The sequence below is a fragment of the Harpia harpyja genome, chromosome 8, assembly GCF_026419915.1.
Source record: "Harpia harpyja isolate bHarHar1 chromosome 8, bHarHar1 primary haplotype, whole genome shotgun sequence".
NCBI classification, from domain to species: domain Eukaryota; kingdom Metazoa; phylum Chordata; class Aves; order Accipitriformes; family Accipitridae; genus Harpia; species Harpia harpyja.
The window spans coordinates 9826601-9853568 of record NC_068947.1 but is presented as its reverse complement, the minus strand read 5'-3'; the positions used below and the strand labels follow the sequence as shown (position 1 = coordinate 9853568).

Sequence of the window (26968 nt, the reverse complement as noted above, 5' to 3'; positions counted from 1 at the left end):
TGTTTCCAACCCCTCTCTTGCAGGGACAATGCGTGTTTCTCCTTGTCCAGCTGCCCAGCTCGACACAAGACCTTCCCCCAGGTTCCCCTGCCGAGGGCAGACCCCAAGCACAGCACGGGGTACGGGCTCTTGCACAGCCCACGGAGGTACCTCGCTGTCCAGCACCTCAATCCTACGGCTCCTCTCCATCTACATTTACCCTGTCCCTTATCCGTTTTATAGTGCCTCTCCAAGTGATTATCATCTTCCATCATGGAAATATCATATGCTTTGTAGTTAGTCACTTTATTCCTCTGCCAAGGATGCTCTTAAGCTCCTGTCACTAGAAGCACCCTGTGTTCTCTTCATGCCATAGATCTTTAAATGCAGCAGTTATATATTACTTAGGCTGCACATATTTTTTCCTAAAATAACACAGGCATCTCTACAGACCTTCACTAGGCCTTTGATGCACTCCAGGCATCTTGCTTTTCAGTCTATTATTCAGTAGCACAACTTAAATAATTGGGTCTTAGTACTTTCTAAGTCTTCACAATTTTTTTGACTCCTAACAGGGTGAGTGGTCAGGTGTGATACAGAGCTCAGAGGAAGCTGGAAGAAAAGAGAATAGATGAGTATGCTAGGAATTAAGCTAGTTCTTGTTGTTTGCCTCTGTAGTGGGGTGTAAGGCCTACAGAGGAGAAAATCATAGATGATAGTACCATTCTGAAAAGAAGGGAAGAAGGTGAATGAATGGAAAATAATGTAAAAGTCAAAGCCCACAAAAAGTGTGATGCTCCTGAAGCAGCCTTTCATTCCCCTCAAAACAGTAGGTAAAATCCCTGGAGGTTCCTGTCTCAAGCAGACCAGCAGGGAAGTCCACAGCTGTGGCCCGTGTGAGACAACTCCTGTTCCAGCTGCTTCACTGGGTACTGCCTGATCTCGGACAGAAGCATCCTGGAAGGACGCATGAGGTGCCCAGACATGAGTCATTGAGACATCTGTGCTGTCCAGGCGGAGCAGTCCCCACTTTCAACCACGGTCCTGAAATCCCAGTTGCCCACAGTGTGTGCGTGTTATACTTTGCATCTAGCCTGTTCTATGGAGCGAGTTAATTCTCTAGACAGGGAAGTTTGAGTACAGATGAGAGGCTGGAGCTGGTGGGGACTGACCCCTCAGAGTACATGCATGCCAAATGGGATGCCTTTTGCCTGCTCCAGTTCTGCAGGAGTACCCCAGCAAGGCCCTCATCTTGCTGCAGTCCCCCACGCGCTGTGCCCCCAGGTACTGTGGCTTGACACAAAAGTGTGGTAACAGCAGGCTGCAAACCAACCTTTTCACTTGCTTCTGGATTTTCTGCCTACACATGGTACATGCACAGTGTTTGAGATCAACATCTGGAGGAGACAGGGACCTACTTCTCTGTGGGTACCACATTTATAGGCAGGGATTTGTGGGTGGGAAACACTGTTCTGAAAAAATACAGGTATCCTGGACTTGTGGTATGTGCTTTGCTAGGGCCCAGGAGTACCTTCCACTCGGGCAAGAGAGCCCTGGCATATCAGGGAGGAATATATCTTGTGGTGCACCTGTTGTCACCATTTTGAAATACCCTTCCACTGCTACCAGAGCACAGGTGGCTTGGAGTTAAATGTTTATTAATCAAATAGAAGAAAATCAATACATATCTTTTTAATGCAGTCATCATTTGAAGTATTATAACCTAAAGAGACAAATCAAAACACTGAAGAGGAAAAACACAGAATATCTATTAAAAAAGACCCAGGGTCTGAAATAGGATGTACTGGTTGTAAACATATTCCATCATTTAGCTGCACCACTGTCTACAAGGAAGCAGCCATGGGATATGCTACTTACGTAGTAAGCTCCGGGGAAACATTTCTGCAGTATCGAGGCGTGCAGGCTAGCAGTAAGGCCAGCTGGCCAGACCTGCCCTGCAATCACCTCTTGCGTGATCCCACTGAAATTAGTAGGGTTGAACAGGCTTACAAATCAGGAGAGCAGGATGCCCACTTCTAGCTGTCAAAGTTGCAAACTAAATCTGATGATCACAGCCAGAAATGTATAAGAGTTTGGTTAAAACGTTACAGAGAAGACTAGAGATGGTGTTGCAGAGGTTCACGCTGGTTACTACAGAAGCTCCGGAGCACTTCTGTTTAGGTAGACCATTTTTCCCCAGGTTTAAACCATTGGAACTGCAAGCAGAGTTTGGAACAAGGGATCCAGCTTTGCCTGTGGCTGGCATATAACTGAAGTCAGGAAGTTTTTTGCTGAAGTCAGATTGGTTGGGTAAGGGGAGCTGGGTGAGGCCATAGGATGGCTCTTTGAGCAAAAAGTGTGACGTACAGTAACACCTGAAGTGGAAAATGCTCCATACTAAAAAAAAATAAGAGAGAATGACTCTAGAGGCAGACTCTTGTTTTATTAGGTGTAAATCAGATGTGATATTAAATCCATATAGTAAAGGTTAACATGTAAGAAGTATTGCATACTGATTGCAGCACTTTAGAATTGGCCCATTTTTCATTAGCATTTTATTGGCTTCACAATAGGCAGCAACACTGATACAGAATGCCTAAGAATTAACTGCAACAGTAAATGATAATACAAGTTTTAAAAAGATAATAATGCCTTCCTTACACTTGTGATGATAACAAACAGCAGAGATCCCTAACAGCAGCACCAAACGAGGAAAAATTAACATGGAAGAAAGAAACTAGGCAGATCTACCAATAAAATCATAAAGCTGATAGTAAAATGATCCAGCAGCAGGGGAAGAAGCAAAATCAATAGCAAAAACATATTAATTAGTACCTTCTCCATTCCGTCGCATCTATGTCAGACTCCAGTGCTTGGAAAAGCAAGAAAGCTTGTGGCATCAGGGCTCCAGTCTCTGAAACTCATCTTTCTATGACTGAGCAATTGTTCCCGAAGGCCACTAAATTAAATAGAGGGAGACAGAGACGGTAACATTTTTTTCCCAAGGACGTAAGAGGATTGTAAGATTAGACATCTCCCTGGCACTGCTCTTGATGGAACTGTAACACACTGCTTCCCCCTTATCTCCACATATTAACATCCCAAACTCTGCAAAATACCTCCCCAATGGGCAAACCGGACCTGGCGGTGACCCTGCATGCTGACAGAAGGGGGCTGGGGTAGGCAGGAGGTGGGCTTCGAACCCCCCTCAGCCCCTTCGAGGTCGGTGCTTCTCGTGGTAGGGATCAGCGGTCAGTCCCCAGTTCTGGGAATTACCCCACTGCTCGATCCTCGGGCTCACGCAGGGATATCTACGCTGATTCGCGTCCAATTTGCATTTCACGGGCACGCCTGGTTAAATGCAAGTAATTGGGACTGTGAGCACAAAGTACAATGGGTAAGCAAGTTATCGGTCAGTGAAACCACAGCCTGCGCGTCCATCCGGACCCGGACCCGTGCACAGTCCCGTCAGCTGAGCAGAGCCCACGCACACGACCGGCGTCAGTCCTGGCCACTGGTCCACGTGCCCCGCAGCAGCCCGGAGGCTGGGCACCTCCACGTCCCACCAAGCAGCCAGGGAGCAGAGGTGCTCTCTGAGTCGGGGAGAGCACGGCGATGGTTGGCATTCAGCAGATAGCCGAGCTGAGGATTCACACTGCAGCGTAATGGTGAACTCTGTTTTGTTCTTTGCGCCTCTGCCAGCAATTCCGGGCAGACTTTTTTCTTTTTACCTCTCGCCTGCTGCTGAACACTGCTGTTTTCATAAAACTGCCTGTTACAGCCCAAGCTCTTTCCCGAGCCGAAATAGCTAGGTCAGACCCCATTGTTGCACGTGTAAAGCTTGGAGAAAGTCTCCATTTACACTGCTTTCTACTCATCAGCACTGAATTTCACCTGCTGTTTTACTACGTGGTCATTCAGTGTCGCGAAATCCTTCTGCAGCTCTCCAGACAGCTTTCATTTGCACTGCCCGCGGTAACCTAGTGCCATCAGCCAGAGATGAAGTTATTTTGGCAAGTTATCTGAAATGTCTTCTCCCCACAAAAAAATCATTCTGTCAAATAAACAATCCTTCTTCTGTGAGCACACCACTCCAATTAATGGAAGTTAATTGTCTATAACAAACAACCATTCAATGTATTCATTACACTAATGACATTTCCTTTTTAGAGGATTTATTAGTTGAAAAATACAGTTTTGTTCACTTGGCTTTTAACTGCAGCAAGGAAACATGCTGGAATTTGGGAAAGTCTTTCATTCCAAGAGAAAATAACAAACTGCTTTTTAAAGAAAGTGGATATTTATCCACTACTTGACACTTAGATCTCCCTGAGCAAAAGATCAAAAGAACTGCTTTCAAATACATGCATTTACTAGGTGGTTAGTAATATAAATATGTGTGATACTGCAGTTGCACCCACTTGTTACATTGACCATAAAGATTTTTTAAAGCAAAACTGACCCTAAGAAAGCAATCTGCCTTCCCATGTCACCAGCAGGTTGCCACCATAGAGTTAAAATTACCTAGTTTTAACAGCAATGTGCTGGAAGGCCAGTGGTAAGTAACAGTTAAGATACTTTCAATTCTCTTATTTTAAAGTTTTCACAGTTAAAATAATTTGGCTGATTAAACATTGTCCATTAAAATTAAAAGGCACATATCACCAGAGACAATGACACTGGGCTGGGTTTGGCACTGCTGCTGCCAGACCGCTACATCTTGTTAATTTACAGTTAGGCTGTGTATTGCTGTTCTGCTCTCCATTCATACCCATGTTTTCAATGTAACTATACCCCAAATAAGAATCTAGTGTTTTAATGATTAATAAAGGGATAGTCAAACTATTCCATAAGAAAAAAAAAATATTTTGGTACACAGATACGAGCAATCCCTTAAAGAAGGAAAGAAAATACATTGACTGTGATCTTTGTGGCATATTTCTAAGCCCACCTACAGCATTTTCACGGCCTGTGAGTATTTGTGCATCTCTCATTTTGCTTGCACAAATGTTTGTGCTGATCCCTCTTCATTGACGTGTGCAACATACTAAGCTGCTATCATAAACAAGGCTCCATCAGGCCATGTGTTCTGCAAAGATCTATAAAGACATTTTATACCAAGAAATTTGAAACTAAGAAATTTAAAAAGTGACCACAGTGCTACCAACTTTAAGTCTTATGCACATGGCTTTGTGGTATTTACCTGCCACTCATTTAGATTGCATTTGCCCTCACATCTGGGTCAAACTCCACCTTGGAGGTAAGGTTCTCCGGTGAGGTTGTCCACGTGCATGTGGACGTGTAGTCATCACTAAGATCTGTAAAAGCTACATCATGTCTTATGTGGGAAGTGCTCTGCAATACTTACAGCAATCGCGATATGATGATAAAAGAAGGCATTTATAGCATGGTGAATATGAAGAGAGAGGAATGGGAAAGATAATGAGAAGCCCTACCAAAAGGACAGATTAAAAGCCTCAGGTACTCCACCATGCCAACAAGCTAACTCATTCTGCGTCACTTCCACAGGGCCAGTTTCACTTATTTTTTCCAAATAATATGTGGTCAGCTTTCAAGAAGGGCTTGGCTGTGGGGACTGAAAAATAGCACAGGCCACAGGGCAAAAAATCATGCATGAATGTTTATAAGAGCATCTACTTAAAAGTAAAAACTCACTTTCATTGTATGTGTAGGTTCATTTCTCACTTCAGCTGTGTGTGAAGAAAAGATCATTAAGAGCACAGGCGTGAGTTATGAAAATATTTGACTGCAACTAATAAGATGCTAAACTGAATGAGATGTGATGGGAAACACATCTCTTGGCATGGATTCCACCACTGCTCCATTTGGACTGAAGAAAGCAAATACCAGCTTCAACTCAATTGTTTTACTCCAGCAAAAACCGCTGTGGCCTTATTCATCCTATTGAATTTGCTGTCTCTTCATGTCTTACATATAGCTCCTCTTCCATCAATGGAGAGAAGAGCCAGATGCCCCCTGTCAACCAAATGATACCATGGTATTTTTACCAAAGATAAGTTGCAATATACTGTTCCAGGCCATTTTGATGCAGAATTAGCTTTAAATATAATCCACTTCTCTCAGCAACCCCTCCCTAATGTCTCCCAACTAGTCACATACACAGCCAGCAAAACAAATATGAAACATTACTGCATCAGAACTCTTATTAACAGATTACATCCTCAGGGACTGCTGCCACTCTGGGTAGTTTCTCAAAGCCAGCATTTCCAAACCAAAATTTTATAATGTGCCTTGGATATGCGATACTTTCTGGGTGAATGAGGTTAGGAACATTTTATTAATGCCAATTAAACAGCAAGAGTAGAAAAGGCATAAGATGTTCCAAAAATGAAACATTTAGTAAGAGTAAATAAAAAGAAAAAAGTGCAAAAAAAAAGAATCCTCAATCTATCTATCTCACTTGATTAGGTGATACTTCTTTAATCAGCAAACTGCAATCTTGTTTCAGACTGAAGATTGTTGCTATGAAGAGTGTGAGAACAAACTAAATCATCTAGCACTTATTTAAAATGCTGCAACACCAGCAGGCTTATTGTAATATAATAGAGTAGTAGAGCAATTACACTGTGAGATTAATATTTATAGAACATAATCAGGTTTTCCTTATTTAAAATATTATTCAATAATTTGTGCTCCTTAAAAGCATCTTCAAAGTCAATGTAGGGTTTGAAAGAAGTCTTTACGGAAAGGTATTGAAACCCTGGCAGGAACCCGGAACGATGTTCACTGCCCCTCAGAGATCGCCTGTGGTGTGGTCCCTGCGAGTCTTGCGCTTCGGGAGCGAGCATCTGCCTCTCTGATCCGAAGGAATAAACACAAGGGAGATTAGAGGATGGGTTATAAAATGGCATGAAGTAGGTGCTGTGAAAGGGATTTGCAACATTGCCTGGGACAATGGCCATTCTGTAGCAAGAAACACAAGAAACCAACAGAGATCAGAGACAGAACCTCACCAGGAGGAGGGAGAGGAGGGTATTTTTCCACAAGCAATCAAAAATACTGTGATACTGACATACCAGCAATCCATGTAAAGCCAGAGCCTCAGAAAATTAAGTGTGAACCTCCAGGATGGCCAGCCAGTGACACAAGGACACAGGCCTCCAGGTTTCTTTCTTCCAGGACCATACCCTCTCTCGAGCAGGAGCTGTCGATCACCCCGTGTTCATACTGCACAAAGCCCAAGCATGACCAGTCTGGGCAAAGGTCTCTGTGGGTTATTGCAACACAAATTGTGTGCAATAATGACTACTATTTCTGGAATATAGTTAAAACTAGCATCAGAGCACTTAAACTATTTACTTCAAATGTGAGAAAGATATATACCGTGATTTCCTTATCTGAGTCGGAGCAACAACAGTGCCCAGATTAGAGAAAGAGACATGGAGGTAACAAATCCCTTACACCTGCAGCACAGGGGATCAACGTCTCTTTCCTTCAAGAGGAACTGACAGTATTTTAAGGTGCTAATTGTTAGTACTGCCAATTCTGAGCTCAACATCTTCTGCTGCAATGAGCCCTGCTTCAAATTGCAAAATGCACGCACATTTTATAACAGGGTGTGGGAGTGTTGTTAATTGCTTAGCTGCGCTCTTCAGGAAAGCATTTCTTACATCTGAGTGCGTGTAACTCCTGATCATATTCTTTGCCCTGTAATTCCCACTTCTTTTTACCTTATAGTAAATACTCAAAGTGCTTTATAAACTTTGCATCTAATGTAACCGACCAAGATATGATTTTGCTGTATAAGCAAGTGGGAGAGTCCTTCAGTTTCCCTGTCTTCAAGGTTCGTCCTGCTTATAGACAGGGCAAAACCATCACCTGGTTCTGGAGTGCTCAGCATCCAGTTTCTCCGGTATTCATAGAGATTTCCAGACCCCACTCCTGTGACATCTCAGTCTCACTCAGCACCCAAATCTGCTTGGCGCTGCCCAGTGGAACCCGGGTTCAACCCCGCACTCCCCTCGGATTAGCCTGAGGAGAAATCCCACACGTCTCCTCTCTGGAAGTGGCCTGTGACAGCAGTGGAGGAGAAGACAGCTCAACCAAGCCTCTTCATAGGGAATAATGATAGGTTACAGCAGACACACAAATGGCAAAAATAGAATACTTGAGATTAAACTAATTAAATTCATTGCTGATACAGCTTCTGGCTTCAGCAAACTTGGGGTTTTACATCTCACCAAACACACAGCTCCCTCGCCTCCCTTCTTTGTCTTCAAATTGTAAGAAAGCCAAATTTTTTGTTTGCTTGTACCATCTGATCAGCTTCCTGGCAATGGCTGTCAGCAGTGGACTTCTCTTGACGTCATGTCACTAATGGGGACAACTTGCAAAGTATCAGTGTAATACAGAGCAAGAAATGTTTTGGATTTCATTTCAGAAAGCACTGAATAGAATATAGCATCCACCGCATAATTCCCCTGTACAGTCTCTGTTAACTGCTCAGAGGTGCTCAGTACTTGGGAAATCCTTGAAATCAAAGGCCATTTCCCTCCTGTGACTTGCTCCAGACAAGCCCAGGCTGATTGGGGTTGCTGGTGGAACTGAAAACAGTTTTGCCCTCTGCCTTTTTTAAAATAGCAGCCAACCATGTCAATCCAGCTTTGTTTGTGACACGAGTAAAAGCTACAACCTGGCCACTTCCATTGTTTGTTTTTTAATTTCCCTCCATCAAACAGTACTTTATTTCCTTCACCTTCATATCTTGCCTGGCAGCTCAGTGATTCACAAATGTATCTTTTTCATATCTTTAGCAAAGATATTTTAATAAAAATATTAGCTTGACTTAGGTGAACAATACCAAAGTGTACTTCCAAGTGTAAGTCTGAATTGAAAAACAGAAATTTACTTTGATATTCACAGTGCCTTTGGTCCTTGTAAACATTCATAGAAAGGATTTTTTCCCTACAAAGGCAACCAATATGTTTGCAAGTTCATGCGAAGGCACTGGCACTTTTATAAACAACAACAAGATAGTCATCCAATTACAGGACAAAATAAATGGCAGGGGACTTAAGTGGCTATTCCAGCATTGGAAGTAATAAAGTACAAATGGATGACAATATAAATATTACCACATACAGGTGAATAAAAGTGTGACTTGTACACACCTCTGCCAATATATTAATCCATATCTCACATGTATTATTGTTTTGATTATTTAAATAAACAGCTGGATTTCTCCATCTTCAGTGGCTAATTTGAAAAGAGAAGATTCCTATTCCTACATCATAGGTAGATAGAGAGGAAATGGTAATTCTGTTTTCAGACCAGGGACCAATCTGTGCCAGATCACTCAACATTTCCTACAATCAGAATTGTAGAATATCTCAAGTAGGAAGGGACCCATAAGGATCATTGAGTCCAAAACCCTGCTCCTCGCAGAACTATGTAAAACTAAACCGTATGACTAAAAGCATTGTCCAGACGCTCCTTGAACTCTGACGGGCTTGGTTCCATGACCACTTCCCTGGGGAGTCTGTTCCAGCGACCGACCACCCTCTCAGTGAAGAACCTTCTCCTAAAGTCCAATCTGAAAGTCCCCTGAGACATATTTAGTCCCGTATATCTCTTAGTTTTCTTTTTAACTTTGAGATTTAATTCTTTCTCTTTTTTTTTTTTCCTGTCTGAAATAATTAGGCATGTTTTGCCTGTGAAACCTGGAGGGTGCATCAGCTGGAGCATATTCGTTCAGCAGTTCAACTGGAAAAGTGCGTTCTTGAACGTAGACCCATTCCAGAAAGTCAGTTCCTGGTGCCATGTAGAAGGTAGGGAAAACTCTTGATGGTTTGTGACTTGCATCTTGAAGAGAGAGCGCCCACAGTGCCCAACACTTTTGCGTTAGTAAGAAAGATGTACCAGGTTGCAGACCCCGGAAGGGCCTAAACTTTATTTCTTCACTTGAGGTGCATGAAGTGGGCAAGAAAAACAAAGCACTGCAGGGAAGTGCTGCTGCAGTCTGCTCACGGTGGCTGCCCTCTCTTTCTTCTCCCCATTGCCACAGCTCAGTGATGAGTTGGCTGTTTAAACAATGCGGAAGATGGGACTGATTTGTGAAATTCTTTTCCTGTGTATGAAATGCTTTGTATGCAGTCTTTTTGACAGGTAGAAGCTCCTGTGCACTCCATAGCTTCCTCTTCTCCTTTATTTAGGAATTCTTGATTTTAACAGGAGCATATTGACTGTTGCAACTATGAGAAAGGTTGTGTGGTGTCAGTCTCAGATATCATGTAGAAGGAACTTGTACAGAAAAGACTGCAGGCAAATTAATGCACGCTGTCAATCTAAAATCACTGTTGTCAGGCATTTACAGCCCGTATCTAAATTATATTAATTTTTGACTGTCCATGCTGCCAGCCTGACAGATGACTGGTTCATGTAATTGTTGTGTTTTCTTCTCATTAAAAGATACTTGCAAAAGCATCTTTAAGCAAATATACAAGTTGCACGACAAGAAAACGGTGTTTTTCTAGCAACCTTTGCTTTGCACATTTCTGGCAGGTTTTTTCACCACATTCCACATCAATAATGCAACAGCAACCAAAAGGCCATGTAGGCATTTAATCTGTGAGTGCTGAGGGCACACAGCTACCGGCTGAATGCTCTGCAAACACTCTCCATCATATGCTTCCACTCCAGGGAGTTGCCATTGGAGACTCCTCAAAGTCTAAGTTAGATTCATTTTAAAATACAGCACTTTCTGACACTAAATAAAACAAACTCGTAGCTTTATTGAATTATATGAAGTGCTGCAGAAAAAAGAAGAAAAATTATGCCTTTAAACTGTAGTCTTGTCTTATCTGAAAACAGCTACCAGGAGCAGACTAAAACTTCCAAGTGATGGCATGTAAAAGTACCCTTTGTCCAATTTATAACTTGTATATATCTACATAAATGTATACATCACCTTTCTTACTGCACCCAACAGAGCTGCATAACACTGATGCCAGCAGGAGAGAAGGAGCAACAAGAGACAGCGTGAAGAAAGGGAGCAGGGCTACAAAATGAAGAAAGCAAAGGAGAGACAGACTCCATATCTACTCTCATCCAAGGAGAATGGAGCAATACAAATTATTTTTTCCAATGGTGTCTTCCAGACACAGTCGAAGGTGCTTTGTTTGACTTTGCCCTATGCTTTGAGATTGTTCACTTACTTAGACCAACACACAAATATGGAAAGCAATTATTTTTGTGAAGCGTGCTTCAAATAGTGAAATAGTATTTGCTATAACTCATATCCCATTATATGCACATTGCCAAAGTGCAATTAATCACATGCAAACATTATAAACATTATAGTTGTCAACATTTAAAATCTATATTAATGCTTTTGCAGGTAATTAATATATGGAAAGCATTCCTCCAGTTAAGGAAAGAGAACACCTAAGGAATGGTATGGTAATCTTATCTTCTCTCAAAGGCAAAACTGTAAAGATTTAGTGGTGACACTGTCTCTGTAATAAATGTAGGCTGCCTGAGCTAAACACATGAGAATATATATATAGCATGAACTTTTAAAGAAAAGTTAGCTTGTTGCCCAAAGAAAAAGAGTTTTTTCTCCCTTTTCTTGCTTCTTTTGGTCCTTTCTGACTCCTGTATGCCAGGAAGTAGAAAAAGCAATTAATATTAAAAATTACTGTCATTACATAGCAAATAATATAATATATAATCCCCCTGACACCAAATCTTAGATAAGAATTCAGTCCATGAAAGGACCTTATTGGAAATGTTATTGTGCAACTGCAAAGACAGAGACACAACCCTTGGTTTTGCTTCTAAGTCCCAGGGGCAGAAATAAAAATAGAAACTCCAGGGGCAGCAGGGACAGGACAGCTCGGAGGGTGAGGAACTGGGCTGCCTTCACCTCTTCCCTCTTCCAATGTCGCAGTCATCTGCTCCTGCTGTTATCCTAAGGATGTGTCTTTTGCCACTGGAACGTCCTTGGCATAGCACAGTTTGAAAAAACCACTGCGGTTTACCAGAGGGAAAAGATACTGAGAGTGATGAAGTGAAAGGATAGTGCTTTCTACCCATGTATATATATCCTTATATTTTATCTGCAGTATTTCTAGAACACCTAAGAACTTAGTCTTTGCATGTTCCTTGAAAAAAGAAGTATACATAAACATATGGCAAACGTGTTCCTGGAAAGAAAGATAGCTACTAATAAATGAGCTCTGAATTAGGTGACAAACCCGCTGCAGGGGGAAGGACTGGAAAGATCAAGGTATACCCACACTGCCGTCTGTGATAGAGCTGCAACTGCTACTGTAAGCGCAGCAGTGCAGATCTGGCTTTGTGCTAACTGCTTCTCGGGTGGGTTTGGCAGCCTGAGCCGTACGCGGAGCTGCTACCACCGAGCTGCAGGCAGCAGCTGTGAGAGTTAATTTAAGACTGGCTTGAGCATCCTTCCAGTATAGTGCTGCAATAGCACTGACTTCGGGGTACTGTTTAGGCAGTATTACAGAAGTATAAAAGTATTATGTATAAAATAATGATTAATGTACAGTAGATAGATGGGTGGTCCTTATTTACTCTTTTGCATAAAACAGCGCTAGGACAGTATCAGTAAAATAGAAAACAAACACATCCAGGACAGACTTTTGCACGCAAGGCATAATTAGCTGATGGAGTTCCTCTCTAGCACACATTACTACGCCCAACAAATCAGAAGAATTCCAAGAAAGGGTAGAGATTTGTATAAACTGTGAGAAGAGAGTAGAAGGGACAAATCACACATGAGTATTGAAAAACACTAATGCTAAAGCAAACAGCAAAAACTCTCTTTTAACTGTTAGGATTTAGGAAGACTACAGACAATATATTTCATAGTTGCTTCTCATACCATTTTCTAAATTGCTTGGCATGGACCGGTCTCAGAAACTGCCAGCGTACTGGAATAGAGGAGTTCCCAGTATGAGATTTGATACGGGAGGTGCTAATGATGCTGGGAATGATCATCACCATTGCTCAGCAAGCATTCCCCAGACGCAAAGCAAGTCTACAGAGGCTGCTTGTGAACACAGCTCTCCTTTTGTCCTGAGATGTTGAGCAGTGATACACTCAACAGCTCACTCTTTTACTGTATTGGGTTTATAGTCTTTAAAGGTCTGAATATGACTTTCCATCTTTCCGGCAGTGCTTTTTCTTTATTGCTTGCAGGAGTTGTTCCATTTCATTATCCACCGGCATATTATATCTTCCTTGTTTTGACAGGGACTGTTCTGTTACAATTACCTGCTGTCGTTGCGGTTCAAGTGAAGGTGCTGCCAGCTGGACAGGGCTGTAAAGCAACACGAGTGAATTCCCCAATGTTAAAGTTTTTTTGAAAATACAGGAAGCAATTAGCTATCTCTATATTTAGAAGAGTGCTTGTATTGCAATGAGGCACTGCAGCCCGAGATTGGGGGCAGACGGAGCCTTGATGCTTCCCAAACTTCAGAGATGTTTGACTCTTTCATCGCATTTAAAAACTCTTCATCTCATCTGGAAAATTCGTAACATATAGGAACATGTGATACTTAGCCACAAAATAACATGGGGATAAACTGTACCAAACCTTTCAAGAACAGTATTCCACATCATTCTTACAAGGGGAAACAAAAAAGTTATGACAGGTGGCAGAACTGACACAAAGCACATGTTCTTCTGATGGGCTGAGAACCTCTTGTCTCAGCTAACCTGAATAGGAATCAGTAGGAAACAGAAACCTGGGCTTACCAGCATTACAGGTCTGCATCCAAAAACATGGGAAGGAAAAGGGGAGGATGCAGGAGATGGCAGCACGGGCTCATACAGGTGACCTGCTCCACTACCAGGGAATGGACGAGGAACTCCCTCATGCCCCTGTACACTCTGTGCTGGAGGGACAGTCGGTGACCAGTGGTGACCACCAGACCTGGACTGCTGGAAGAAAGGCTTAGGGCATACGGGACACCTATCATCTCCTGAAAGATTTCTTCATGCACTGTAATTATGAAAAAAATTAATACAGCCTCGTTTTAAGAAACAAACAAACACAGCACAATATTTCAAAGTTACTTTTCAAAAAGATGACTAGAACACATTTGGAGGTCATGGTAACCCCAAAGATACTACCATTAAACCAGACTTTGCTACCAAACGTGCGGCTTCAGCAATAGATGAGTACAGACCAGAAAGCTGAGGCCATACACAAGGGGCCATGCTCCTAAATGTGAGATAGAAAACTTGAAGAGAAAGAGGAATTTTAGCTATAACATGATAACTGAAGCTAATCAAAATTTAGTACATTTAGCACGGGTAGTACTTTTTGCCAAATTAATCCTAGTTATATAAAATATCATTATTTGCCATAATAAGGCATAGGAATGCTTTTTTGACATTTTTTGCAACTAGTTTCTACTGAGCTAGTAAGTCTAGAAATTATTGTTACCATCTGAAAAATGAAATTTAACCTCTTACTAGCTTGTTTGCTCTAAAAGTTTGCCATTTAATCCGAATTGCAATATCCTTTCCTTTTCGGAGCATATACAGTACAAATGGAAATATTTTCCTTCTCCAAAGCACCTTCGGTTTCATGGAAACCTAGAGACATTCCTGTAATTTTCCAACTATTACAGTCCCCAAACATTTTACTCTTGAAGGTGATTATTGGATCCACCAGTTTTGTCTTTCATCTATGGGTTCCTAACAGATAAGCTGGTTTTGTGCCCCCTCATAAACTTACAAATTAAACTCCTACATGCCCTCCTGCTTCTTAATTTGGTGTTTTGGGACAGCACTGCCGTTAGCTCACTTCAGAACAAAACCATTATTGAGATGAGCTACAACAACCTCGTCTTCAAACAGTAAACTGCAACTTGCAAAACAAATTTGCATTACACTCAATATTTAGCTTAAACATTCAGTACCGTACAATACAAGCTCAAGAGCATTCAATTTAACAACACATGGAAGAAATTCTTTCCAGAAAAGTGAAATTTCCATCAGAAGTCTGGGGTAATCTTGTGTTAATGAAAATGTTTTTGATGGGTCTTCTATAGTCAAGTTCATCACTGACTGCCCCTTGCAGCACTGACTAGCGAATACCAGTAATTATTCTCAGGAGCAGCATACAATTGCCACTTTATACAGTATAAATATTTGCTTAGGCAGCAAGAAAATAGTGAACTAACTGTTTGTTCCCTAGACTTTAAACTGGGCTATTACTTTTTTCAATGTAGAGAGACATACTGTAGCCTCTCACTGGAGTGCGTGATCCAATAATGAGGCATAAAAATAAGGAGGCAAGTTAATCCGTAATTCCTAAAGGCAATTAGGGTACCTAAAAGTACTAACTGCCAGGATGCTTCTAGTGACGCTCAGTAGATAGCAAATTCAGGAATAGCAAGGGACATGTCTTTGAAAGGTACAGTGTATGGTCCAGGCCCAAAGCTACCAGCCAATTTAGGGTAAAATATGGTGGTATTGGTGTTCTTGCTTACATGGCAATGAGAGTGTGCAGAGGTCAGGCTTAATCTTGCTTTTTCCCTAACCCTGCACACTTGTTAAGTGTGGTCAATAATTGGTCTAAAATGTTTAGCTCCATTTTCTAACACTTGCATGACGATAGCAATCTTTGTAGAGCAGGCTGCAATTTCCAAATGTACACAAGCAATAACTATCAACGCAGCAGCAGCTGCTGCCCTTCCAGAGGGACTGATGTGCCATGGGAAGGGAAGCAGGGCTGGAAAAGAAGGTTTCGTCCTTCAGTTTCTTCCCAGAGATAAGAGATACTCATGGAACTCGCCAGTGTGGGTCTACTAATTCAGAGACAGGAATAAACTTGATCTCCTGGTGGTAAGTATGAGATATTAAGCTAAGGACCCATACAGCCAGGGCAGTCACAATGTGAATGAGACGCTACCTGAATAAAGCCTTCATTTCTTTAAACAAAAATCCTTACAGAGACAAAGGTTTTAGGCTCTCCTTTGTTAGAAATTTTTCTGTTCAGGAGAAACTGGGGATCCACAAACCTGAGTCCCCAAGCTCAGGTCCTGCCTGAGACTCTGCAGAGAAGAAATTTCCCCTTTCTGACAGAGCGATGAACATCTCCTGCATCCTACCAAGGATGACATCTGGACAACCCTGAGTGCACAAAGGTCAGAACAACACCAGGCTGCTGAAAGAAGTACAATAATGAAAGCAAAACAGGTACACCCGACCTGGCATTTTTTATAGACTCCAGAGGTAAAAAGTGGAACTTCAATTACAGTAGAAGTGCTCTCATTAAAATCTTCCTCTTTCTGTTTCAAATGTTTATTAGTTAGCATACAGGGAACTACACGCAGGTTTTTATAAATCAAACAGCACGGCATTTATGAGGGCTTATGATGCAGTGATGCCATTTTAATAATAATAATTATGATTATTGTTTTACTTTTGAAAAAATTTATATCTGAATATGACTTGCAACTCAGTAAATGTCTCTTGTCTAGATTGCAATTTAATTTTTCAAAAGAAATTACCAACTCTCTTAGAATTTGAATCAGTTGCTGTTGAAATATTCACAGTGCTTTAGGTATATCATTTTACACAGGATTTAATTTCATATGAGTATATATCCTGCGGAAGCAATGCCTGTTTTGTCTCTTTGGACTGCACTGGTAGGTGACGAGTATGGCTCCCTGCAACCCCACCCGGGTGATACCAGGTAATCTAATCACTGTTCCAGAAGGGGTCGAGGTACCCAACCAAGTTAACAATGTCATCCCAGACTGATGCCATGAAACACAGCACTGCTAATTCATTTCCCTGAAAGGTACAAGATATTTGGGAGAGTGCACTCACACAGTGACTGATGTCCATACAAGTATGTCTCCTTGCCCTGGCTTAATCTCTACCACTCTTAGTTCCAGGAGACCCACTTCTACCCACCTCTGAATTAACAAACTGTTATATTCACTGCATCTGTCTCCCTCCCCACCTCTCTCTCTCTGTGTGGCTATCAGCTTCTATTTGCTGACAACCCGCTTCTTATTCCTGGGATGAGAATTTGTGAGGTTTAAGCATTCTATTTTGTTTCAAGCCTTGGGAACAGTAAACACTCCTAGACTGGACAAAGTCAAGCAGATGGGCTTTTTTTTTTCCTCACTCTGCTATTTTTCCTTAGGGAATTATATTTTTCCCATTGTTTCGTCTCCCGTGTAATTTTCCTTTACTGCCCTCTTCTGATTTAACTCTTGGATATTAGATAGGTTAATAGCGAATAGATAACCTGCAAGTCGTCCAACATGGTAAAGATGCTGGCACTTCCCTCACTCTGCCTATTAGAGATATTCATCATTGTATCTTCAGTGATAGCATACACATAAACCATTACCAAGGATGCTAGACAAAAGAATCCCCAAGTTTAGTGGATAAATCAGAAAAATTTAAACATCGTAAACATAAACTTCCATACTTTCTACAAACTTCCATTACTGCCAGCAATACATTTTGAGATGATGTCATAATGCATACATCACAAATATCCAGATAAGCAAGGCTTGTAGCAATCTTCCTACCAAACAGCCAGAGAGCATACATATGTGAATATCTTTTTGACAGTCTTTGGGCTGGAGGAAAAAAACAACATTTTTCTCAGGCTCATCAAAAAGCAATTGGCTTTTTAAGCACAGAGTTTTTCATCCGTGGGGGTTTATTTAGGGGACTGTATTGATTTCAGTATTTTGCAATTGCACATTGATACAAACAACTTATTCTATGTATATTTCAAATTTTGTCTTTGCTCATTGTGAAATTAAATAGCCTGATATGAAATTTGAAATTACATGCTTTTCTTTCTGTGTAAACAGCATCTCCCAGTAAAGTAACCTGCAACACAGTTATGGAAGGAAATTATTTTAGAAATGGCAATTCTCAGTTGAATTTGTCTGCTCCCTTTATAGATTGAGTCACCAAATCTTTATAGACAAATGTTAGTCTTTACTACTTTTTGCTTTTGCAGAAGTGTACACCTCTGGGAGCCTGAACTGGGGTGTCTTTATGAATCATTAGACTTCAAGGATTGCAAAGAAACCCATTAACTGCATCCCAAATTCAGAAATCCTGTCGCTGGTCATTCACAAGCTATAAAGAAACACAATCTTAATTTGCAGGGTGCATTTGCTAAGCTGGTATCTGACAAAGCAATACATCTGACAGGAATGACAGAGGCAGTTTGTCTGGAGCCCTCCAGTCACCAATTTTACAGTCTTGTTTCAGTCTGGAGCTGCAGCATCCTAACAGCACCTTTGGCCAGGGGCTTCTGGAATCTACAGCAAGTTGGTAGCGTCCATCCGTTCGGATCACAAGAACCAGGCTAGCCGATCGCTAACCCCCCCCAGAAACAGTGGACTTGGGACCTGAATCTCCCGAATCCTTATCAAATCAGCTGGATTTCTGGGAGGGGAATATCTGAAGTCAGCCCACCCAGACAAATGGGAGATCCTCCCCCAGTCTGCCAGACAGGTAAAGGGAGAGGTAAGGGGGCACAGAACGGCACATGCACCGTGGCCCCAAAGAGGCTGGAAGGTCCTTACCATATCCTTACGTCAGGCAACTGCCTAATCATCGTGGCCTGTGACCCGTTGCTCGTGGCATTGGTCTCTGGCAGTGCTAGCTAGCTGAACTGAACCACAACAATCATCTAAGCTCAACTGTAGGTAGAGATGTAATTGCACACAACCTGCTGCCACCCTGACAAAAACTCATACGCTGTAGGTTGGAGTGTTTCCAGGGCCCCAGGCAGTGTCTCACTGACAATACTTCTCGTGTTTAGAAACCACTCTCCTTTAATAGCCAAGTTAAGATTCCGTATATTACTCTTACAGCTTTCACTCTGTGACTTTTTAATGACTCGACTATTAAAATCTATAGACTTTAAATGCAACAAAGGTATAGCTTAAAAAAAAAAAGAATCCCTAAGTCTTAGTGTTGGTAGGTGGTAATGGCTGAGTTAAAAGGCGTGATACTTCTCGGCAAGGATCGCTGAAAGGGAAATTAGGAAACTCTGGAAACTTGAACTGTCCATTAAAGAGAAGGTCCCTGCAGTGGGAGTCAAGTGTGACAAGACAGACCCTTAGAGTGAGGTTCATGCAGACTGCAAGGTAAGCTGAACAGAGAGAGAAGGGATCAGAAGTAGGTATGAGACGAATGTAAGAAATGCGTTAAAGATCAGAATGAGGCACAGAGAATAATATGGCAATATTCTATAGAAAAGATTTTAAAGGTCAAAGGTGTACCTTTGATCAGGACTGATATGGACAGACAGCCGTAGACTCTGAGATTAAGAGAAAAGCATTTTTATTTATAGGTCCAAGTAAAGAATAAAGCTATATGGTTTTGGACCAAAGAGAGGACAAAGAAAGCTTAGGAGTACTAAAAACCTGAAATTAAACTCTGAAAGGCTGTAAGTATTGGTTTTAAAATACAGAACTAAGAAAAGGCTTGGTATAAATATAAATCTTGTTTCCATTACGGAAGTCCAAGCTCTCAGATTAGAATCCCTTCATATTTAAGGAGCTAGGCTGTCAACACCCTATAATAAGGACTCTCACCAACTTATGTCCAATCAACTTCAGGTCTCTAGAGCAAGAGCTATAACATGCGATAGAGGATGAAGATGTTTCTAAATAAGCTTTAAGGCCTGAGTCGGTCTGGAATGACACTTTTATGCTTCCAGGGATGCTGTGGAAACAGCTAACTGGGCTTTTGGCAGAGGTAGAGCGCACTCACCCAGTGCAGCTTCATACTATAGAGCAGCAAATGGCTGAGCAGAAACATGCCCACGTCTTCTCCTCTGCCTAACATGTCTTACTTTCTTCACCCTGGTGGAGCGTGAGCAAACTCCGCTGTCTTTGGAGCGCAGCGGTGGAGCATGATCAGCTCTGGCAGGAGAGCAAAGGGGTCCCAGTTCAGCTGTTAGCTACACCTGAGCGCTCCTGTCTGGGAAGCTGTAACGCTGGTACATCCTCAGCAAAAGTCCCTACCTGGATAATACAGCAGAAGATAGGAACCAGTAGTTGTTTTTCATGGGGGGAAAAAAAAGGATATAAATGTGGACAGAAGAGCTACAGCAAGCTACTTAAATGCAACTCTTTAAATGCTAGTCTATCCATGTTTTAAACACAAAACTCAATTCTATTCCCCATTATGAGAAATACATAAACTCTTCAGTGCACAGCAAGGTCTCTAAAAACTTCGCTCTCCATGCGTCCATGTGTGACTCCGTTCTGCCAAAACCTAACCCTTTCACAGGGGCAAGGGGACTACTTTTAATAAGGTGTTTAAATAATATGGTGGGGGGTGGGGGGAAAGTTTCTATAACACCCAGATGAGGAAACTCGTGGTTATTTATACCCAGTTACACTCAGCTAGGGGCAGCCCCAGGTGAATGGGGGTTCACAGCTTGCAGCCAGGGCAGCCACTTCTGCGTGATGGTGTAACCCGAGGTACTGCTGCATCATACGTGACCAAGAGGACTCAGGTCACCACACAGGTCCCTCTCACGGTCTGTACTGCTTAATTTTTGTCTCCACTCCAATTGCATCCAAAGATAAAGCCTGTCTTCCAGGAGATTTATGGCCTTTGTATCACATTGCATCGAGCCCATCAAAATTTAAGATCAATTGACAAAAAACAGCGCATGAGACTTCTTAGTTTGTGGATATCTACACTGTTAAGGAAATGGAAAAGACATAAACTCAGCAGTACAAAAGGACAAGACTATGAGCCTGGACATATCTTAGGCACTTTCTGTTTGTTTTCTTTTTTTCTCCAGGACGGAAAACCCAGCCATTAAAGCAGACGTGAACAAAACAAAGATGGAGACAGGAGTCTCTGTGGTTCTGTGGGATAATCTGTAATTTTACAAATGATTGTTTATTTTAAATAGAAATATTTCTGACCTCTGGTTTGTTCAGATAGCTACAGCCGTGGTTGTGATGCAACAGCAGAACCACTTTGTTCTGATCCTTGTTCTGATGCTTATATGACAGTTGAGGATTTCTGATTGTTAATAAGTTGGCCATAGCTGTATTTCCTCTACTTTACTGAGGCAGATTTACCTTGGGGTACAAGATGGGCAGATGGCAGGGATATATAGGTCATGTGCTCTTCAACACTGATAAAGGAACTCCTCCATGCCTATACATTGTCTGTCTCCTGCTGACTAAGTCTGAGAATAACTATAAAAGCACTCATTATAAACTGAAGTATCTGAATTTAAGGATAAGCATACTGCCTAAACTAATTATTATGTTCAATTTTATATACCCCCTGTGAACATAAATTTCCTGATTAAACAAAACGAAGCATCTGATCATCCAAAATATGAAAGTGCTGGTTTTTAATATTGTTCATATTGATTCCTCTAATTAGCACCTTTGACTTCCAAATGGGTAGACTAGATGATACTAATACAGGATCATGTCAGCAACTGTTGACAGTCCCAGATGCTTCAGATGAGGAAGACAAAATCCTCTTCTTTGTGCAAAGATGAAATAGCCAGTCCGTTTCCTTATTTTAATGTTTGTTTTTACGTCCCTGAATTATGATAATTTTTACTATCCTTCCTCTTCAGTCCTATGCATACTGTAGTATGTTCTAATTGAGGACATAAATATCTTTTAACTTCCTCCATCTGGTTCTACTCCTGGCCTCAGGATTATAGTCTAGTATTGCATCCATTTCTATCCATTATCCATTCTGTCTTTATCTAAATATGGTAAGTTTTATCATTTTTGTTTGACATTTGGATTGATTGAACATCTCCTTGCTCTTGTATTATAACTAAAAATACAAGAACATGAAATATCTTCCCTTAGCTATTTTTAACGTGCACTTCTATAGTTCCCATTCATTTCTTATCTAGATAATCCTAATTACAAGTTTATATGGGAAGTTTTCCATGTTGTTCTTCCCAGTTGCTTCCAAATTCTTCTTTTCTGCTGCTCATTCTTTTTACATGATAACCAGAATTGAAAAGTTCCAAATAAAAATACCCCAGATTTATTTAGCATATAAATCCATACCTTCTTCCATGCCACTCCTAGACTTGGACTGAAGTTTTCATTCAAAACTTTCTTTTTTACTGGTTGCCTTTAACTTTGAGCTCTGACATCTGTATAAGCAGTTTAGGCAATTCTTCCAAAACGCAATACCTACATTAATTTTCATCTGATGCTCAGTGACCTAGCTTAGCTATCTCAGTAGTGCTCTTCAGTCTTCTCTTGTTTTAATTATCCCAAACAATTTTGTCATATTGCAAACGTTGCCACCTCACTGATCATTCTTTTACAGACTGTGAATTATATTAATCACTGAGTACTGGTACTCAGCCTTAGGCCATTCCACCACTTCTTTTGACATTTCTTTATCTGTCTCACTATGTTTCTATAAGAACTGTCTCTTCCCCCACAACAATTAGCTTTTTTCACAGGTTCCTACAAAGAATTTTTCAGAAATAAATTTTTTTTTAATTAATTTCTGTAGAAAATCTTGCGTTTTCTTTGATGGAAAAATGTTTGTTCCTACCACATGACATCCACTTAGGTGTCTTGTACCTATTCATAATTGTTTAATCCAATTTACCCAGCAGTTAAGCAAAGCTCACAAGGGCTGTAATCACAAGATTGTCCAGAGCACTTACAATCTGTTCAGCTGTCTAATGCCTTTGCAGTGTCTCATCTCCCATTTGCGCTGTACCTCCCTGGAATAAAAGCCAGCCCGGTGATGCAGGCAGAAGGCTTGGAGTCAACACTGGATTCTTGCTCCGGCTCTGCCAACTACTGGCAGTGTAACCTTAAGTAAGTTTCCTAACCTTTCCAAATCTCCCTCCTTTCTCCAATGCAGATGGTGCTTAACAAGGTCACAGGAACAGATTTGAGAGGTCTCTGTGTTTGCCTTAGTGCCAGTTTCTGGGGGCTTGTTAGGTGTCTCCGTCAGAGCATTAGAGGTTGGAGTACGTGAGCGCAGAGCAAGCAGGGTGCCCTGCTCCTCCGTACGTCTCTGAATTCCCCGCCAGCTTTCCGAGGATTTCCTTTCTGGACTGGACAGGGAACACTTTGCAGGCATGGCTCTGCCGGGCCAGAGAGCAGGGCTTCGAACCGCTTGCCTGCAGGAGCAGACACATCTGGAAAAGCTACACATGAATTTTTTATGCAGCTTGATTATTAACATTTTGTAAAATGCTTGGAGATCCTTGGTAGGAAAATTTTACCACCTGCTAAGTATTAGCCTTCTATAAATATTTCCAAGCAGGGCACAGTTGCCAAACATTTCAGTTCAAGTTTAACCATTCTAACGCTGGGCTGGGGGGAATTTTCATGACAACCCAAATCTTCCTGTTGAACAAATGTTTTGCACTGCTCATTTTTCTGGTTTCTGCGTCGGTAGTCCCCATTGTTTCCTGCCCTAACCTGTCCTTTGAATGGTCATTGTAATCATGGATATAAACATTTTTTGTCAAATGTGTATCTTCTTTCCAAAGCCAGAACTATACCGTCTTAGTATTAATGCACTGGTATGCTGCAGATATTAGTTTCAAGGTCTCAACATACGTAACGTAATTAGAGAATCTGAATAATTTGTTCCAGTATTGTCATTTTAACGCTGTATTGGTTTTCAGCTTCATGAAGTATTGCATAGGACCCTAGCTGCAGAAACTCTGAGATAAATTACACCACTTGAATTTTGAATTTATTTACTCAGTCAGTAGCTTGTAGCAAAGTTCATAGCAGTAATTCTATTGGGTAAATTATGGTTGTAACTTTTTGGCAGCTTCATTTAAAATATTAGTAGCTGACATCAAAATTAGTAAAGCAATTTGCCCCATTCAAAATGATGCAAGACCAATATGCAAACAGAAGAGAGAGAGCTTTAGAAATGTAGAACTATTATTATTTGAATACATATGTATTTAAACTTGTATTTAAACATATACACCACAGAGACACCAGCCAATGCCAGTTGGTCCTCCTACACTGTAGGCTGGCTTTGATCTCCATGTTCCACATATTTCTTTTCTTATATCAGCAGAACTCTTGACTTTCTCTGCCAAAGCACCACCTAAATGGCTGACTTCAGAGCAAAGTTTTTCTCTTCTTTTCCACATGCTAGTACTTGAATCAGAAAATATTATTCTTATTTTGTATTATATTTGTGTACGACACTGTTTTTCCTTATCTTAGTATGCTGTGTTAAAGACAGAAGAGTAAAATTGTTTGATCGTTCATGCTGAATTCCTGGTGACAACCTGTCATACTGTGAAGAAGATCCCACTTGGGTCAATTTTCACTTACCATCTCTCCTATACGTATACTAAGAAGACGGTGTAAAAAATACACAGAATTATGTTCAGGAGTGATGTTTTCTTCATGTCGTATGTCCAGTCTACATGACTACATGATCTACTCTAAAGGCTTGGTGTTCTGCAGCAAGAAGCAGTCGCAAAGAAATAAGTGTCCAGGGCAGGCTATGTGCTGAATTTGGTGGGGGATGCCTCGGTTAGTATTTCTCCTGCATTTTATCCTCCTTGGAGGGAGGTCTTTTTACTGCAGTGGCTGAAAATGAGCCAGGCATGTTTTCAGAGTGTACTTGAGTTTGGTATCACCATACAGAAGGCTGATTCAGTTAAACAGACAAAACAAAGTTTTCAGATACTTAAACACACATTTAATCTTACATATGAGAGATCCCAAGTTTAAGGAACAGATTATAGATGTGATCTTTCAGTGTGCTGCAGGATTGAACCCCAGGGGTTAAGGTTGTGTGGGAACCAGGCTTTTTCTATGCTATTTCTCCTTCTCAAAATGTTTTCCAAAACATTTTGCTTATCTGTCGAAGAATGACAAAGGTGCTTAAAATTGACCTTGAGTCAAACAAAGAGAAAAAAAGATTTAATTTTTAGTCAAGAACTAAGTTTAATCAATTCTTTTCATAAGATTAATTTAAGAGAGTCTCATGAGCAATCTTCTGCTATATTTAGGGATACTGTGTCATTTGTGTGACATGAAAAATCAAAGCATAAAGAGGAAAAGGTAAAAAGAAAAATCAGGCAAATGCATAACGTACTATCTAAGAAACAGAGCAAATAATGTTACCAGCCTCCTCTTATTTGAAGTGAGAGGTTAAACGTAAAAGAAAACAAAAAGCAGAAGTTCTTCTGAAAATCTTAACTTTTGATTCATTTTGATCAAATGTAATTCTAGTAAAACAAGGGTATGCTGAGTAACAGCATACAGGTCTGCTGAGGGTAACAGGACTGCTGAGACCTGTGACATTTTCACAGTGAAGGTGGAACCCCTCGAGGGTTGAAATGAAATTTTTTTAATTACAATGAAATTGCCAGCATTTTTTGCCTATCCACAGCAAATCATTTCTGTAAACATTTTCAGCATTGGGGAGCACATCTCAGAGATGAGTGATAGTTACGAGTGCCATCCGTAGACTTCAAAGTACAAAACCTGAGAACATTATCTGTGCCGCAGCTGCTGTTAGCTGACAGTATCAGCTGTAAGACTGCCCAGTGCGGGGAACCACAGCTTTCCAGAGCTCTGGAAAAAGCCAGGAGCTGGTGCAGAGAGCCAGGTTAAGCCATGGTGGTCAGTGAGATATCAGACAGGGAATGAATCAGATTTCACTCAAACGCCTTGGCTCCGTATGCTTACAAAACAAAGCCTGGGACCAAAAATAAAATGAACTGAGTATAACTTCACTGAAGACTGCAATGGTCAGCACAGATATCTGAGCCAAATTTAAATCAGTGAGCTTTCAGCAGAGCAAATTAACCAATGCAGAGCTTCGTGCTGTCATACACAACTAGCTTCGCATATGAGCACGCTCTCAGAAATTTAGTCATAGCTGCTTTAGTTTATGATATTTAAACTAAGGCATATAATCTTGCACCTGGGATGTGCCGGATGCTTAGGGACCAATAGACATCCATTCTGGTTGTAGCAGTCGTGGCAGAAGCTCATGTGTTCAGTCAAAATGAGCTGGGTAGCTTCAGCAATTTAAATAATAAGTCTTCATTAATCCAGCTCATTTTCTAGAATGGTTCAGGAAATGATCACACAAGGGAGGTTGATGTTATCATTAGTATACCTAGCCTGACAGACAAGAAAGGGTTTAAAGATTCTTTGCAGAGACGAATGTTGTAGGCAAATTCGTGCCTGACGGAGCTGCCAGAACCAGCTTTCTAAGCCTGCCGCTCTAGAAAACAGAGGACACGGCAAAGTGCTTGAGAAACGAGTGCCACCGCTAGTGACAAAGCTTGTGAGAAACTGAAGGAGTTAGAGGCCTGTAAAAGTAATCACAACACCGAGTTTTCTGCCACCCGCTCCGAGAAAGGCAGTGGCACGAGTCCTCTTGGAGCTGCACGGCAGCTGCACAAGTGTCACGCGTCTCAACAAAATGCCAGCGCATCTCAAAAGGAGAGGGGAGGCGATGGTCGTCAGCCCCACAGCTAGAAAGGTTCACACTCTCATTCCCCAGTTTTAGCCAAAAGTGACTGTCGGCCACAGGGACCTGCGAAATAGTACTTTAAAGAGGGATATTCAGCTACACGTATGGGATTTGCAAGTTAAATGTAAACCTAGGAAAGTTTTGGTAGTTGGAGGCACGCTCTCCTATTTAACAGTAGGGCCGTGGGTCAAAGTCCAGAGTCAGATTTTATGTGAATCAGGCAGATAAAAAGCAACAGTAAAAACAGTATACAGGCTTGGTCAAAACTGCTCTTACAAACAAGTTTCTTACAAAATGTAATTAAAAGTATTTACATACTGTGCCCAGCACATTATACTGTCTTTACTGATAATCTTTATCACACTAGAGTTGGGGGAAGCTCTTAGCGCCAGATGGATGCTTGAAGACACAGGAACGGTCATTTTTAAGATGTTATTGAAAAATGATAAAATGGACAAAGGAAACTCATTTAGGGATTGAA

At 41.3% G+C, this 26968-nt stretch overlaps 1 protein-coding gene and 1 long non-coding RNA gene across 15 annotated transcripts in view; one reads left to right on the top strand and one right to left on the bottom strand.

Moving 5' to 3' along the window:
• Positions 1 to 26968, bottom strand: part of LOC128145289 (uncharacterized) — a 59175-nt gene that overhangs the window by 20264 nt on the left and 11943 nt on the right. Inside the window, exons 2-3 of one of the 2 annotated variants that reach the window (XR_008236413.1) lie at positions 2815 to 2938; positions 1691 to 2376 (exon numbers count right to left, since the gene is read on the bottom strand). This is a non-coding gene — a long non-coding RNA (uncharacterized LOC128145289). Of the gene's footprint in view, positions 1 to 1690; positions 2377 to 2814; positions 3500 to 26968 lie in introns of those variants that run through there. The other variant, XR_008236414.1, reaches the window with a different exon arrangement.
• The window catches only part of CASK (calcium/calmodulin dependent serine protein kinase), a 245745-nt gene continuing 241517 nt past the window's right edge, over positions 22741 to 26968 (top strand). For all 13 annotated transcript variants that reach the window (XR_008236412.1, XM_052795149.1, XM_052795146.1 and 10 more), the window contains exon 1: positions 22741 to 22829. Coding sequence is in view for 12 of the 13 variants with exons in the window: in XM_052795149.1 (XP_052651109.1) it covers positions 22756 to 22829 (74 nt within the window). In the remaining variant the exon portion in view is untranslated. The remainder of the gene's footprint in view (positions 22830 to 26968) is intronic.